The 17,335-nt window shown below is 49.1% G+C and overlaps 1 protein-coding gene across 3 annotated transcripts in view; it reads left to right on the top strand.

Moving 5' to 3' along the window:
* The window catches only part of TMEM266 (transmembrane protein 266), a 129,288-nt gene that overhangs the window by 60,029 nt on the left and 51,924 nt on the right, over window positions 1–17,335 (top strand). For all 3 annotated transcript variants that reach the window (XM_044231205.1, XM_044231207.1, XM_044231206.1), the window contains exon 3: window positions 1,909–2,097. In XM_044231205.1, coding sequence (XP_044087140.1) covers window positions 1,909–2,097 — 189 coding nt within the window. The remainder of the gene's footprint in view (window positions 1–1,908; window positions 2,098–17,335) is intronic.

The raw sequence follows: 17,335 nt of genomic DNA, 5'->3' as shown, positions 1-17,335 counted from the left end.
TTGTTGAGAAACACAGAAGCCTCACATCCTATGACTGTTCTTCCTGAAGATCTTGAGGCATTTTGTAAATGTCACACAATGATGAGTACTACTCTCTCTGCTTGACAGGTAGCAAAAAGCCAAGGTTTAAATAAGCCCTACCAAAGAGAATTGGGGCGTTGGAAATTACTTGGTGAATCCAGGTGGTTTAGGCTGCCAACCCATGACATTCAGATAAAAATCCCACTTTTTCCTCAGTTATCTGGATGATTCAAGCAAGAGAACAGCAGGCAGATTCAGCTCTAAACTTCCTCAATAACTGCCGCTGTGTATGACTGGTTAGAATTCAGTGATGGTTGACAAGGAAAAGTCTGGAACTTAGAGATCCCCACCCACGTGTAGGGACTAGTCACTGCAGAGTTCCTCCGCTAAGATCCATGTCTCTTCTCCACATCAGACTCTAGGGTGAGAATGAATGGCCTTTAGGAAGCCTCTGTTTCACCTCCTTGTGTTTCAGTTGGAGAAACTGAGGCTCCAGAAAAGCCCCACGGACGTCAGCATCGGAGTCAGCACCAGATCCCAAGAGCAGCACCAAGACTGACTGCCACCCCAGTTTTAAAACTGGCCTCTCGATGTTCCCCCAGATATTTCATCTCTACTCCTCTCCACTCGTGCCATTTTTCTTTCTGACCTTCATTGGTTAGCCAGAAGCATAAGACCGAGCCCCTCAGATTCTACAGGTTAAGGGAGGGTCAGGGATGTGTTGGGGGACCAAAGATGGCACCCCAGGAAGTTAAACCAAAGTGCTCTTACCCAGCATCTCTCCGCAGGGTCTCTGCTGGTGTTTGGACAGGACACTGCCACGCTGCTGGATATGTAATCCTCCAGTCCCACTGATGTCAGTAGTGACTCCCTGTGGTCACCGTGCCAGGCAGACTGCCACACATCCGCTGGGAGCAGTGATGTGGGCCCTCAATGACATGGGCACACAGTGACGAGGGCACACAGTAACAGGGGCCCACAGTGATGGGAGCATGCAGTGATGTAGGCGACAGGCAGCTCCATGGAAGTTTGATCAAGTGGCCTCCATTTTCTATTCTCAGCCTTAAAAGGGGAGATGTACTAGGACCATTTTGTGTAGGAAGAAAGCGGCAGCCAGGGACAGCTGTCCTCTGCTGTCCTCACTGTCCAAGGCCCACACGGTCTCTCCCGGTCAGTTCCGCAACCACCAGAAGGACATCCAGTCACATACAGAAGCCTCTTCCCTCTATTGTGGTACAGAGAGTAGGAACATTTCAGAGAACCTTTATAGAGAAACCCAGGAGACAGTTTAAAAAGAGTTTATTACTTCGGGTCGCCTTGGTGGTTCAGTCAGTTAAGCATTTGACTCTTGGATTTTGGCTCAGGTCACAATCTCAGGGGCCCTGAGAACGGAGCCCCAGATTGGGCTCCCCACTCAGCAGGGAATTGGCTTCCCCTCTGTCTCTCTCTTTGCCCCTCCCCTTGCTTGTGTTCTCTCTCTCTCTCTCTCAAATAAATAAATATTTAAAAAATAAAAAGAATATATTACTCCCATATAAAGTATAGGAACCAAAAATGTCTGAAAAGTCTAACCCCTGATTTTGCTGGTGGGCAGAATTTCGATCTGGGTCTATAGCCCCCTTGATAAGGATCCTACCTCCATAGCTCCTATTTGCAGATATGAGTAATTCCTCCTAGCCTTCTTCCACCATTCTCCAACTGGTGGAAGAGACAGGGGCTTTAATCCAGTCCCTTGGGTGGCCAGTGTGGAGGATTGGCAACCTCAAGCTTCCTCCACTCACCCCCACCACATGGATTCTGATGCATTCTTCTTCCTTCTCTTGGAGTGTAGAAGAATTACTTTGCTCCTGAAGGTTTACTGCCCTGTCGCTCTTCTCCCCAACTCAGGCCTGCCATAGAAGGAGGAATTTCTGAAGTTGAGATCATCTCCCAACAAGTAGACGAAGAAACCAAGAGCATTGCTCCCGTGCAGCTGGTGAACTTTGCCTATCGTGACCTGCCCCTGGCTGCGGTTGACCTCTCCACGGCAGGCTCACAGCTCCTGTCAAATCTGGATGAAGATTACCAAAGAGAAGGGTAGGTGCCGGGAGTTTTGAGTAGCTAAGAAGGCTCTTGCATAATCCCCCCCGAGTTTCCATGGGTACCTCAATGAGGCAGCACAGAGATTAGAGACCAGAAGTTCACATCAACCACCCAAGCTCGTTTTCTCCTCAAACATTGCTTCCTCAGAAAAATGCTTTGGGCACAGAAATATCTGTTCTGCTAGACAACCTCTTATGTGACATTTGCTTGAAACTCAGAGATTCATAAAATTGTTTTAGGACTGAATTACTCATTAATGGCCCATCCAGCCTCCTTGCTGTACACTTGGGAATCAGGAGACCCACAGGGATTAGGGACAGGCCCAAGGTCACAGATCCCATACGGGGTGGACTTGGACCGCAATGCCCATAATTATTATTATTATTATTATTATGCCCAGGGAAGAGGCTGGGAAGAAAGCATTCTGCACACAGTAACATGCTGAGTGTGTAAGGGAATTTAGCAGCATTTAGCTGGGAACTATGCAGACATTAGCTGCTCTCTTTTCAGCAAGGACATGTAGGATATGCTAGTCCTGGATTCAGAAGAGTGGCCGCTACCAACTCCTACTTAGCTTGTCAAGCAGGTTGGATGCCTTTGTTCCCCAGTGAATTTCTCATTAGCCTGGTCTGTCTTACAAACCTTCTGAAGGTGAATGGGTGTTAGAGCTGAATGAGGCAGGGAGACACCCAGTTCAATGCTCCCCTTTTATGTAGCGGAACCTGAAAGATGGGAACAGGTCCTAGGGTCTCCCAGCAGGTCAGACTTTTCTCAGCCCCATCCTGTTGCTCTTAGAGAATTTTAAACATTGGCTAGGACCTTTGTAGCTACTTCTGGGCCACTCTTCTTGCTCAGGTGCCTGTACATAGTGTGGAACATGCAGGCTGCGTTGAATATAAAAATGAAGGGTTGCTGGGTTGTTTTAGAAGCAAATGAGAGGGCTTAGTTAAAGTTAAAATTTGCAGAGCTTGGATTTTCTGTGTTTGTTTCCCATAGGGGCTCTCCCATTTCCCCAGAGAAATTTCCTAATAATTGTGAAACCATACACCTTTTGCAAAAACTGCACCCTAAGGGCTTTCTCTGAAAATATAATTTTCTCTAGGTATTGTGCGTAGTAGAGTCTGGAGGATATTGGGGGAAAAGGGCAGGCAAGCAGGTGGAGATAGTGAGGGGATGCCTGGCACCCTGAGCACTGTCGGCACCTGTCTGAGGGCAGGGCTGGCTTCTGGATCTCCAGATCCTTGAGGCCCCAAGTCAGGGCCAGTGTCAAGTCCTGCAGCCTGTGCTGTTGCACAGGCCCTGTGTCTGGTTTAATGCTTTGCTGCTGCGGCCTTGAAATTAATCGGTTTTGAAAAAGCCTTGCATTTTCACAACTTAGGTTGGGTACTTCCCTGAGCACCCGGTCTCTGTGTTACTGCATTCTGGTGGTCAGAAGTGGTAGTGCGGCCGGTAACAAATCCCCATCTTTCCCAAGGACCCGTTTTGCGCTCAGCCTGAGCCAGTGTTAGCAAGGCCCTTTTCAGGTCTGTGGTCAGAAGGTGTGGAGAGAAACGGGGGACAGGAAGACCTCTAAGGGTTCTGGCTTGAGGTAGTGTGCCCATGGGCAGCCTCCGGGCTCGAAATACACGCTGGCTCCCTCCCTGCCCCAGGGAGGGCGATGGGAGGCCTGCTTTGTCATTCCTGGTGCTCCTGAATTAGACCCCTGCAAGGTTTCTTTTGATTAGGGAGAGTACAAATGAAGTGCCCGCCGGCGGAGAGGCTCTTGATTTGATTTGAGCCTCCAGGTGTGCCCAGAAAGCTGCTCCTGTCCGGTCAATAGGAAGCAGCAGGGGAAGGGATTTGCAGGTTGCTCGAGCTCTTGGGTGAGGAACTGCCCTGGCTTTCAGAGGGCTTCCTGGAGGAAGGAAGAGTAGGCCTGGGGCAGAAGCCAGGAGAAGAGGAAGTGAAACAAAAGCACACTGTGGAGGGGCCAGGCCTGTCTTCACAAGGCTTCTTGGCTCTTGCTGCATTTCCTGGGGTTTCCCAGAAAATCCAAGCTGGCCTTTTCTGAAACACCGCAAAACAACACTACCTACTGTTTGGGTCAACCTTCCAAAAGATGTGACATAAGTCTTCAAAAATACCTCTTCTTGCTGTTAACAAACAAAATTTGGTTGAGTAAATTTGAAGATCTAACTGGCTTTTATTCAGTGATTCATGAATCGGGTGCCATGTAGCCATCTAGCAGATAGAAAGGAGGTCTGAGGAGCTGAATGACACGAAAGACTTTGCCAGACAGGAGGCAGTGCAGGAGAGTTATTCCAGGGAAGAGTGGTTTGTTCGGGCAAGGCCTTCTTCCATGCGGGATGGCAGGGTCTGTAAGCAGCAAGATGACCTCGCTGGTGCTGACCAGGGAATTCCAGGGGGACTGCTTAAAGATTATATTCCTGGGAGAGGCTGAAGCTACAATTACGTTAAGTGTTAAATCTCAGATTGCTGATGTGGGGCTTAGCATGGGTGACTGCATTCTGGGCTTGTTATGTCTTTTTTAAAACTGCCAGAGGAAATGTGATATAGAGACATCAATGTTGTCTGTAGGAAGAGGAGACCTCAGGGATCCCAGCAAGAAAATGTTTAGGGACCCCACTGCCCTGCCATTGAGTTTTGAACTCAATGATGTCTCAATGCTTTTACAATACCCAGAATCCGAAAATGTTAGAGCTGGAAAAGACCTCTAGAAAACATCTATGCTAAGTATTCTAATATTCTAGAGTCCAGAGAGTACAAGGAACTTGCCCACGGTCACACAGCAGCAGACTCTGAAACAGAGCCTGATCTCCTGGCTCCTGAGCCAGAGTTGTACCACTGAGCTTCTGTTTGTCACCTGGCCCTTTACAACATCACAGCTGTGACTGTGGTTAACATGGCTTGCCCACGTGACACCACTGAGGCGTCAGATACCTTTTGCCCATGAAAGCCGTGTGAAGAAGCAGTCACTGTGATGTGGGTAAGCCCCCAGCCATGGGGAAGAGCCCATCCCCACCAAGCTCCCTGCCTTTCCTAAGAGCCTGTAATCCTTCTCCTGTGCCTGCTTAGCACAGCCCAGATCGCAGCTCTCCACTCTGCTCTCTGCGCTTCCACACCCAGGCTGCGGAGGGCTCGGGGAGGAGAACCAGCCATCTGTGCAGATTGGCACCTTTGTCAGCTCAGGCTGCCACAACAAAAGACTGGTGCCTTAAACATCAGAAATGTTATCTTCTCACAGTTCTGGGAGACAGAAGTCCATGATAAAGGTGCCAACAGAGTTGTGGTTGGCGGGGACGCTTCGGCTTACAGATGGCCACCTTCTTGCTCTGTCCTCACATGGCCCTTCCACATTACATGTGGGTAGAGGGAGAATGTGAGCTCTGGACTCCACCTCTTCTTTTTTTATTGTATTTTATTTCTTTATTACTAACATGTAATGTATTATTTGTTTCGCGGGTACAGGTCTGTGATTCATCAGTCTTACACAACACACAGCGCTCCCCACAACACATACCCACCCCAGTGCTTCCACCCTGCAGGCCCCTCCCTGGCCTCATGTAAACCTGATCACCTCCCAGAGGCCCACCTTCAAATACTATCACACAAGAGGTTAAGGCTTCAATATAACATGGGGGGAGGGGAGTACAGATATTCGACCCATAATAGCACATCCCCAAGACTCAACGTCTCTACTCTCAACTTGCTTCTCGGTTCTGCCTGACCATCTCCCCCTGTGCTCCTGGCTGGCAGGCACTCCTGGTCCCAGGTGCTCATCTCAGATTGCTTCTATTTTCCTCAAGCCCCCGCATGCCTTCAGCAGATGACCTCCTCTGTTCCTTCTTCAGAAAACAGAAATTGTTCCAGTGGGCCTGCACCCCATCCCTCAGGCCCCCCGCTCCTTCAAGGGCCCCCCTCATCTCGGAGCTCTGATCCCCTTCCCCTCCCACCTTCTATGTGTGTTTCCATCAGTTACATTCTCACCCTGATTCACCACGCACTCTGGTCTCACATTCTCCCTTGACTCCATTCCCCCTTTAGCTGCCACCCTCTCTCTCCTCTTTGTGGCCAAACTTCCTGAAAGCCTCATCTACACTTGCCACGTCCCTTTTCCTCCCAGTCATTCCTCAGCCTGAGCAGTCCAGCTTAAGCCCCATCTGCGTAGTGGACTGTCCCGTGTTGCTGGGGCCCTTAGGTTATCCTCTGGCCAGGACTGGAAACTAGCAGCCACTTCCTCCCTCTTCAAACCCAGCCTCCCTGGGTCTGCTGCTCTCCCACACTCTCCTGATTTCTTCCCGCCCCTCTAGCCCTTCTAAGCCTTTTAAAAATTATTCTTTCTCTGCTTGGTCCCTCAGTGTTGGGGCTCTTCATTTTCTGTCTTTGGTCATTTTCTCTCTACTTTAATCCAGTCCCATAACTTAATATTTTTCAGCTTGCACTTTGAAAGCCATGTCTCTAGTGCAGATTTCTCTCTCAATCTACTGGCTCATATCCAACCACTTCCTGGACATCTTCACAGGGATTCCAAACACACCTCAGAATCCTAACAAGTATCTGTGGAATAGTCTATTCTTCTCCTGAGTCGTCTGCATATTTGACAGGAGAGTTCTTGTCTCCATACACTTCATTGCTAAAAAGAGCCGTTTCAGTAACAGCACCCAGGTCCAACCTGGGGAGCCACAACCTGCTGGTCCAGAACTTCTGGCCACCTAAAACCCAAATCTGAACCTGAGCTGTCTTTTCCCAAAAGGTATTTTCTGTAGCTCCCATCAGTGGATCTATACCTAGCTGCCTGGCCTCCTGACCCATTCCTGCCAAAATGAATCACAAGTGTATTTTGGCTCATTTCGAATGACTCCGAGCTGCCTTGCCACCTTGACAGGAGCCACCAAAACTCTGTAAAGCTAGTCAGTCAGCTGTGGTCACACTGGAATTTGTGTCCTTCCTCCTTGCCTGCTCTGGCTCCTTCTCATCCATATCCACAGCCCTTGAACCCACTGCCACCAGCAATGCCTATTGTGGCAATGTTTGTCAGTTCAGGAGCTTCAGAAACCCCAGAACCACAGGTACCCATGCAGTGTGGGCTCCATGCCAGGTGGGGAAGAACAGCCTCCCCCCACCAGCCCCAGCCCACCCTACACTATCTGTGAACCCAGAATTGGCTCTGCTTACAGCCACAACTCTGGTCCTGTTTGCTGATGACCTTCACCCCTCTACCAGCAGCTGTCCAATCTAATCCACAGGGAGGCTGGCACAACTTGCCCCCGTGGTGATCATCCTTTTTCTCCCTGCCTCTTCCCCCCACGCTGCCTGCTGGGTGCCTCTTCCTTCAATAGTGACACAGCACAAACCCACAAGTATGTCCACAGACAAACGGTCAAGAGACGGGAAAGGGGGGGCGCCTGGGTGGCTCAGTGGGTTAAGCCACTGCCTTCGGCTCGGGTCATGATCTCGGGGTCCTGGGATCGAGTCCCGCATCGGGCTCTCTGCTCAGCAGGGAGCCTGCTTCCTCCTCTCTCTCTCTCTCTCTGCCTCTCTGCCTGCCTCTCTGCCTACTTGTGATTTCTCTCTGTCAAATAAATAAATAAAATCTTAAAAAAAAAAAAAAGAGACAGGAAGGGGGGAACAGAGAAGGTGTCTGAGCCCCACCCAACCTGGTCACAATGCCGTACTACACCAGTAGTAACCTGAGAGACCAGGCCAGTTCCTTTGCTCTCACCTCTCACAGATGGTTCTGCCATCTCCACGTCCTGTAAATTCCTATTGTCTTAATACCTCTTCATTATACCACCCTTCTCACAAAGGATTGGTGACCATAGGCCAGCTACTTTGAACTGCGTACAAACAGAAAGCCCATCTCAGACTCAGTCAGATTTGATTAGCCCATGTAATATGGAGCACAGAGTCAGGCAGCATCTGGGTTGGTCCAGAGGCTAAACAGCATCAGTAAGGACCAGAGTCCTTCCATCTCTCTGTTCTGCTGCCAACAGTACTGGCTTCATCCTCACACTAAGGTTTCCTTCAGTTTGTGAGAGAGCTGCCTACATTCCTCATTCATGTATGGTAAGAGAGAATGACTGTGCACTATGCTGTTTTAAGAGGAACAGAGAACTTTCCCAGAAACATTTACCTGCTCTCTCTTCATGTCTCATTGGCTAGAATTGGGTCTCAAGGGATATGGGACCCATCACTTGAACGCTATCATTTGCCAAAACACATTGTTGTTACTGATGGGGCAGGAGTGGAATGAATATTGGCGAATCACCTACAATGTACTACAGTCTTCAAGAGCACCAAGTCTCCATTCATAGCCTTTGATCTAGAATTAAATCTTTTCTTCAGCTTTTCTTGTCATAATTTGGGAAAGGTCTAGGACCATTGTCTGCCTTCTTAAAACTGTTTCTTCTGTAACTTTGTCAACTTGATTCTCTGCAGTTTGACTTGTGTTTGTCACCCCGATTGACAATGCTTTGTTTCCTTGTAACCAAATCCCTTCTGCCTAGTTCTTGTTCTTTGCCATTGGATTTCCCCCCATTCAGGGTGGGGAAGTGAGGCACAGAGCTCTTCTCAGTGAACCAGCTGTCCGCTTTTAGATGAGGGAAACTAGGTTTGCAGGAGGCTAACTCATGGCACAGGGTGGAAGTTCTACCTTCTCCTAACCAGCTACATTGCATTGGAGGCCTGGTTGGATTGCAGAGTCTGGGCTAGACAAGAGGCCACAAAAGGAAATTCAGAGAAGTCCAGGGTCTCCACCCCGGAGAGATGATGGTGATAGAATGTGTCGAGGAAGGCAGTATAAGTCAAGAGTCATTCACCTCCCCTTTTACTGAGGAGACTCTGTGGCCACAGAAAGAAACAGTGCTCCCCATATTTTTGGTGGAAAGAGGATACAGAGAGGGTCATGAGATGTGGTGGGATAGTCTTTGTCAAAAATATAAAAATAAAGGAAGAAATGAAAGATATTCAGCACCTTGTAATTATTTCTATTTTAGTGTTCTAAAAGGTTGAACCTGAGAGTTCAAGGCTAGACCCCCAGAAAACAGAAGCTTGGAGGAGGATGGGTAGACAGAAAGGATGTTATTAAAGATGATGCCAATGTCACATTTCTGTTAGAACTTCACAGTCAGAGGAAGAAGACATAACAGGAGCACAGGAATGGCTTTTTAGATGTCAGGCTGGGAGAAAAAAAAAAAAGATAGGTCCAATATAGCAACATCTTTAAATAAGGACTAAACTAATTTTAGATATACCAGCAAACAAAGGCTGGAGACAAAGAAGGTGGAAGGGGAGGAATGTACTAAACCAAAGCCCAAAATACTGTCCTTTCTCCCTATACCGTCTAGCTCAAGGACTATCTCCTCCAAGAAGACTTCTGTGCCCCCACCCCACCCATGGCAGGGCCTCACTTCTGTATACCCCTAGCCCTTTGTCTCCCTTTGTCTCAGCAGGCATGACACTGGGCTCTACTGGCCTGCTCACCAGTCTGCTTCCAGTACTGGACCATGTGCTCCCCTCAGGGCAAGGATCAGATCCTTTGAGCCTGAAACAGAGAGGGTGTCGATGGAAAGAAGGAATGGTTTGGATGAATGTGTGAGTGAGTGGATGGATAGGACTGTGTTAAGGATGAACAGAAGGGGAAGCCAGCTCTGTTTGGGGAAAATTGGGGCTGGTTCCCAGACTTTGGTGGGGTCAAGGATGAGCCACAGGGAGGGAACAGGTTTCTCATGCCCCAAAATGCAAGGCTGTGGTCCATGGCTGGCCCACCTCTGAGCATCCCTGCTAATTTCACATCCCTCCACAAAGTCATCCCAGAAAAAGTAAATCAGATTTACCTCAAAACATACCAACTTCAACACATGAAAAAATGTTCATCATCACTAGCCATCAGGGAGATTCAAATTAAAACCACATTGAGATACCACCTTACACCAGTTAGAATGGCCAAAATTAACAAGACAGGCAACAACATGTGTTGGAGAGGATGTGGAAAAAGGGGAACCCTCCTACACTGTTGGTGGGAATGCAAGTTGGTGCAGCCTCTTTGGAGAACAGTGTGGAGATTCCTCAAGAAATTAAAAATAGAGCTTCCCTATGACCCTGCAATTGCACTACTTGGTATTTACCTCAAAGATACAGATATAGTGAAAAGAGGGGCCATCTGTACCCCAATGTTTATAGCAGCAATGGCCATGGTCGCCAAACTGTGGAAAGAACCAAGATGCCCTTCAATGGATGAATGGATAAGGAAGATGTGGTTCATATACACTACGGAGTATTGTGCCTCCATCAGAAAGGATGAATACCCAACTTTTGTAGCAACATGGACGGGACTGGAAGAGATTATGCTGAGTGAAATAAGTCTAGCAGAGAGAGTCAATTATCATATGGTTTCACTTATTTGTAGAGCATAACAAATAGCATGGAGGAAAAGGGGAGATGGAGAGGAGAAGGGAGTTGAGGGAAATTGGAAGGGGAGGTGAACCATGAGAGACTATGGACTCTGAAAAACAATCTGAGGGTTTTAAAGGGGTGGGGAGTGGGAGGTTGGGGGAACCAGGTGGTGGGTATTAGAGAGGGCATGGATTGCATGGAGCACTGGGTGTGGTGCAAAAACAGTTACACTGTTACGCTGAAAAAAAATAAATTAATTTAAAAAATAAATATAAAGCAAAAAAATACATATATATACCAATTTCACCTAGAAGAAGGAAAAGCCTGGTACACCAGGGTGGCTCAGTTGGTTTTGCCTTCTGCTCAGGTCATGATCACAGAGTCCTGGGATTGAATCCCGCATCTCCTTCTCCCTTTGTCCTTTCCCCCAAGTTGTGTGCTCTCTCTCTCGCTCTCTCTCTCTCTCTCAAATAAATAAATAAAATATTTTTTTAAAAAGAAGAGGGAGGGGGCGCCTGGGTGGCTCAGTGGGTTAAAGCCTCTGCCTTCAGCTCAGGTCATGATTCCAGGGTCCTGGGATCGAGCCCCGCATCGGGCTCTCTGCTCAGCGGGGAGCCTGCTTCCCTTCCCCTCTCTCTGCCTGCCTCTCTGCCTACTTGTGATCTCTGTCAAATAAATAAATAAAATCTTAAAAAAAAAAAAGAAGAGGGAGGAAAAGCCTTTTGGGGTTCAGGGTTAAAAGACAAGTGCATCCCAGCCATGCGCTTGCAAGTGCAGGCTAAAAGCTCTATATCTTCACTTGGCAGGCAACATCTTTTGCATTTTCCCCCCAAGGAGAAAAAGTTCAGAAGGAGCTTCATTAATACATATTCTTGATGTCAGCAAGATTTGTCTATAATAAAACGCCCCTCTTTCCTCTGCTGTACCAACCCGGCCCCAAGAAGTCCCAGTGACTCTGTATTTTCAGTAGGCTAAGATTTGCCGGAGGCTTCTTGATGCCCCAAACGGGCAATAAAGGTTTAATTAAGATAAAAGAAATTTCCTGGTAAACACAGGTTATCTTCTTCTCTGTAGTCCAAGAATCTCAAAGATTTTTCTTCGATTAAGAGGACGATAAATTCACGGATTGATTCTTTCTCTGCAAAATAAATCACCTGCCCACTCTGACGCACAGGTGCAGGGTGTACGGCCACAGACTAGCACTAGGTGGCGGCAGAGAACCTCTGACCGCCTTCGCCGGGAGCGTGAGTGTTGCCTGGAATAGCGGAGGAAAATGTAACCCCACAGACAAGTCCCCCGCTCTAAGTGGGCTGATTTTTTGGTGTTTGGGGGTCCTCGGTCACCTTTGGAGGCACGTGGAACCCACACTTTTCCCAATAGAAAGAGTGTGGCTGCCTCAGGATTTGGCAGAACACAACTCAGAACCAGAGAGATGGACAAAGAAGTGGAAAACAGTAGGTTAAGAAGCTGGCATAATTCATGCGTCCCTGCTGCAAAACTTGGCAAAGGAGATTTTCAGACTTGTGGCCAGTTCTGCAAACTGAGGACTCCTGAGGTGGGAGGGAGCCTTAGAGCCACTGTCCAGCAGCACCCCCTCCCTAACAAATCAGGTGTGGCCCTTGAGACCTGCGTAGACAATGTCCTGGGTACCCCCCACCCCAAGTAGGAGCAGCCAGTCTGTGGTGTGTGTCTGCCTTTGTGTCCCCAGAGAGGGGTTTTGTGCCTCACCAAGGTGGGTGACAGCTCCTAGCTCCCAGGCCCTAGCTGGTACCGCCACACCCTGCTGTCTTTCCCAGAGTAGGCATTTCCCAGGATGCAAGAAACCTGAAATTCTGGGACAAGCAAATGTCAGACTTCCTGACCCCCACTGCACATAGCCTTCCTCCTGCTCTCTTCCCCAAGACAGTGAGGCTAACCTTTAGCTCTGAAGCTGCCAGTATGGAAACCAATTTCTTTAGTTCCCCAAATGGCTGGGGGGGTCATCTCTCACCTCCAACCTGAGAGCTCCTGTTACATGATGTGGATTTATGTGCTCATCTTTCTGGGTCTGAGAGCACTGCAGTGGCTTGCCTCCTGGAATTGGATGCAGGAACAAAGAAGATGCCTGACAACGCTTTTCCTGTTGTTCTGGTTCTCCCTGGGAGAGAAAGAAGCCCCAGTGACCCTTTCAGATATTTAGCAAAAGGGTGTCCCTGTGGGCATTGGGTTGATGGTTCTCCTGAGTGGATATTAGTCTCTTTGGAGAAGTCTGTGCATGTGAGCTCATTTCCCTCTCCTGCTTTTTTTTTTTTTTTTTTCTCCCTTTATTTTGCTTTTCGGAGTGGCCTAAGGCCAGGGCCCAGTCAGAATTCCTTTACAAGTCTTCAGCCTCCGTGAGGATGAAGACCCTGCCCACTGTCTTGTGCTCACCACATAATGCAGTGCCTGGCACTTAGGGGGCACATAATAATTCTGCCTGGAATTAAATGAACATTGAGACTTCCCTTGTTTAGATAATTAATCCCTTTTCTAACGCCCACATACCTAAATCATCATCACAGTAGATGTGCATAGTAGGCATGAAGTAAGCACTATGTTATGTGCTTTACATATGCTATTTTCAATATTTTAGCACAACAACCCTGCAAAGGTAAATAATACCCCTCTTTTGGAGATGAGGAAATTAAGACTCAAAGATTGGGCGCCTGGGTGGCTCAGTGGGTTAAGCCGCTGCCTTCGGCTCAGGTCATGATCTCAGGGTCCTGTGATCGAGTCCCGCATCGGGCTCTCTGCTCAGCAGGGAGCCTGCTTCCTCCTCTCTCTCTCTCTCTGCTGCCTCTCTGCCTACTTGTGATCTCTCTCTGTCAACTAAATAAATAAAATCTTAAAAAAAAAAAAAAGACTCAAAGATTACACTCAGAGTTCAGTCTGTTGCAGGAGTGTGACTTGGAGACTCCAGTCACCACCCAAACCTAACTGACGGGAAAGTCTGGCTTTCCCCACCATCCATTAACAGATAAAAAAATGGAAGGAATTGTCTTCTAAAACAACTAGATGAGTTAACATTTGTGAAGTGCCCAGAAAAATCCTGTTTCATAGTAAATGCTGTATTGTATTGTTAAGTCAATAAAAAATAAAGCCTAGGTCAATGCCAGAAGTTGGATTAAAGTTCGCCTCATGGCTCTCTCTGACAGTGTTTTAATCACCAGGAAAAAGTGCAGTAAAGTCAAGTGGGGCCCTTGGCTGTTGTGTTGACCCTTGACACCACCGGGGCTGCAGGATCCAAGCCACAGGTGTTAGGCATCACAGAATTGGAGCCCTCTGGGGCTAGAAGGGGTCTCAGACTGCCCAGTCCTGGAGTTTTTTGTTGTTGTTGTTTTTTTAAAGATTTTATTTAGTTATTTGACAGAGAGAGATCACAAGTAGGCAGAGAGGCAGGCAGAGAGAGAGGAGGAAGCAGGCTCCCTGCCGAGCAGAGAGCCCGATGCAGGACTCGATCCCAGGACCCCAAGACCATGACCTGAGCCGAAGGCAGCGGCTTAACCCACTGAGCCACCCAGGCGCCCCCCAGTCCTGGAGTTTGAACCTGGAGCTCACATGTCCTTCGACAGTCCCTCAGTGAGACTCAAAAGGTCCATGACCCCTTAGAATGTGATGCCCAGTGTTGTGATTTTCTGCATTTTTCAGGCACAGGGCCACAGTTTTCATCCCATTAGAGAGCTCTGTGACCCAGCAGGGTTTTGAGGCTCTGGTCTAGCAGTGCCTTCTGAGGTCCGCGTTAGCGGCAGGGAGGGAATCCTAGTCCTTGGGACTTCATTCGAGCCTTGCTACCAAACAGGCTTCTGACTCTCTCCACCCCTCTCCCAGTTCCTTTCCTAGGGCACTTGATGGATGAAAAATCACCAAGTAGGACTGGCAGGTCCATCTGGTCTGGCTGCCTGCAGGAAAATGAGCTTTTCTGTCGTCTGCTGCCTCCTCCCAGGACACTGACTCTCCACTGCCTGGGAGCACCTTTTTCCACCACTTGAAGGGCCCCCCATTACCCACACTCTCGCCCCATCCCCTTCCCCTATCATGCACATTCCCAGCCACGCCAGCATGGCAGGTGGATTGTGGGGGCGGGAGAGGCCACAGGAGCAAACAGCTTCCTCTTCTGGCGCTGCAGCTTCTGCTGTGCCTGTCATAAAGGGGCTGTGTGAGTTCCAGGGTTGGGAATGCGGCCTGATGGTGCAGTGACCTGGAACTGCCTGCTTCCGAGCCACTCCCGTGGCCTTACCTCACATGGAAGATATGTCGGAAATTTGCCAAAGTTCATCCTAACTTTCTAGAAGTTATTCTTTCAAATATTTATCAAAACACTTCAGAATATAAAGCAGAAGTAAAGGTACCCAGCATCCCCGCTCCCACCCCAGGATTTCTCGGAGGCCTCAGGAACTAGTAGAACCTCACAGTAGAACACCTGCCTACCTGCCAGGAGATGCCATCTGGCTGCTGATATTTACAGACTTTGGCAGCCCAAGCCTGCCTCCTGGAGCTGGCCCCTTGCTGTCGCTGCAGTAAGCCCTGAAATTGATAGACGCCTGCCCTCTGGTGGCAATTCCAGGGATAACACCACCCTGAGGCCCAGCTCCAGGGCCCTGATTGGGCTGGATGCTGAAAGAAGTATCTTCTCTAATTAACAAGTCAATGCTGATTTCCCTTCTGGCTCATTAAGCTCCTTGACTCATTATTTAACCACTCGGGGATATTTTGAAACTGGACACATTCTATTTTTCTGTTAAAAAACAGTCTCTTAGGAATGTCTGAGTCATTTGAATTTCACAGGAATTTTATTAGCAGTTTGGGATTTCCAAACAGCCCCTCAGCCAGAAAGTGCAGCTTCAGTCCAACCTCTGTCCTAGAGCCTTGGGGTCCAGGGTCCTGCTCTTCAAGGAGCTAGAAGCCAAGAGCCTATTTGGATTCTGACTTCAGCCTCATATCTCTGGCTAAGGAGACCCTCACCTCCACAAAGGTACACACTCAGTGTCAGTGAGTGTCCCTGAGCGAGGGGGGGGAGGGGCATAGGCTGGGCTGGCACCCACTTGCATTCACTGGGAGCAAGAGCTCCCAGACTCCCTTTGTCATGCTCCATCTGTCCTCCGAAATACCTCACCTCTCCCAAAGCAGTTCCCCCCATCACCATCACACTGAAATGCGAACTCTTACTCAGTGGGCATGGAGCAGGCCCATGATTCTGCATTTCCAGCCAGGTCCCAGATGATGCTGATGCTGCTGGTCCGTGGAGACCACTCGGCTTCAAGGACCTCCGACATTGGTTCTTAATCTCAGCCATGCACTGGAATCACCCAAGAAGATCAAAAAATACTGAGGCCTGGGTCCTACCCTAGAGGTTGTGGTAGAAATGGTCTGGTGTGTGGCCTGGGTCCTGGAACTTTTGAAAGCTCTCTGGGTGGTCCTAGGATGCAGCCTGCTTGGAGAACCACAAACCACAGTGCAGACTGCAGATTTCCAGGCCCAGCTCCTCGTCAGTTGCTCTGTCCCTCCACCTGCTTCAGTTCAGTCCACTCCCGTGTGTGTTGCCGTGGGGTCTTGGGGTCCACATCTACCGTGATGCAAATAGAACTGCTTGACCTTGTGCAGAATGGGGGCTGCCTGAGTTTCCTCCGTGGTGGGCCTAGTTGAGTGCTGGTAGTTGAAAGCAAAGTTGGGGCAGGCATGAGGGACAGTCAGGTTGGCGCAGATGGAAGAGCAGGACCAGCGCAGTGGTCACGGGCTCCTTCTGATGCTGCCTTGGGGTTCTCTGGGAACTGTGCCTGTTATGCCCTGGGCCATAGGAATGCCTGCAGTGTCTGCCCTTGGTGGGCTTTGGCAAACTGCACTCAGCAATGAAGGGGAAAGCCCTGTCTTCTCCCAGCCCAGCTCCTGGCTACTGTTCCTCTCCTGTTTATTCTGTTGGAAGTTCTTCAGGCCTGAGCAGAGTTTTGCCATCAATAGTTGCTTTGTAGTGTACATCCTACCACACCCCAGACGGGCCAGGCCGCACTCCCTCCAGCTCTTTCTCAAATGTCAGTTTCTCAGAGCGGTCTTCCCTGACTGTCTTATTTAAAAGATCACGCTCGGTGCCCATCCCCGCCCCCAGTACCTCCCAACTGTAGCACCCACCACATAATCTGCAAATGTGTTGTGTTTACTGTTGGACTCCCTCCTCCACTGAGATGTAAACTGCCCCAGGGTTGCTGCCCGATCACAGTACCTCCCTAGCACCCGGTGGGTACCTGGCATTCCTTTGACTTCCCTGCCTGGTTTCCGAATCCTGCTGGGTACCTGGTTCCCTGCCTCGCTGCTCCCCGAGGCCGAGGAGCGCTGTGGCATCAGGGCAAGGCTATTGCCCACTGTGGGCGGACTCCAGACACCTGCTGTTTACTGGGCCACGAGTCCCCAGTCTCAGCCACCCCGGTTTGCTCCTACAACTTCCCAATAACCAGCCCCTGGCCTGGTTAGGAAGTTTTTCTAACCCAAACAAGAAAATAAAAATTAGCATTTCAGCATTTTAAGCACCAACGTAAAATGACTTTTCCCTCCCATGGAAGCAGGTCAATTGAGACTGGAGTCTGCTCTTTGTAGAGGAACAAATGTTTTGTTTCATCCTCTTCTTTCTTTCTTTTTTTTTTTTTTAATTTATTTGAGAAAGAGTGAGAGCTAGAGAGAGAACGTACACAGAAGGATATGGAGAGAGAGAAGCAGGCTTCCCTCTGAGCAGGGAGCCCGATGCAGGACTCAATCCCAGGACCCTAGGCTCATGTCCTGAGCTGGAAGCAGACGCGCCCACTCATCCTCATCTTTCTTTGGGCCTTGTTGT

The sequence above is a fragment of the Neovison vison genome, chromosome 13 (genome assembly GCF_020171115.1).
Source record: "Neovison vison isolate M4711 chromosome 13, ASM_NN_V1, whole genome shotgun sequence".
Lineage (NCBI taxonomy): Eukaryota > Metazoa > Chordata > Mammalia > Carnivora > Mustelidae > Neogale > Neogale vison.
This window is presented reverse-complemented; position numbering and strand designations above follow the sequence as displayed.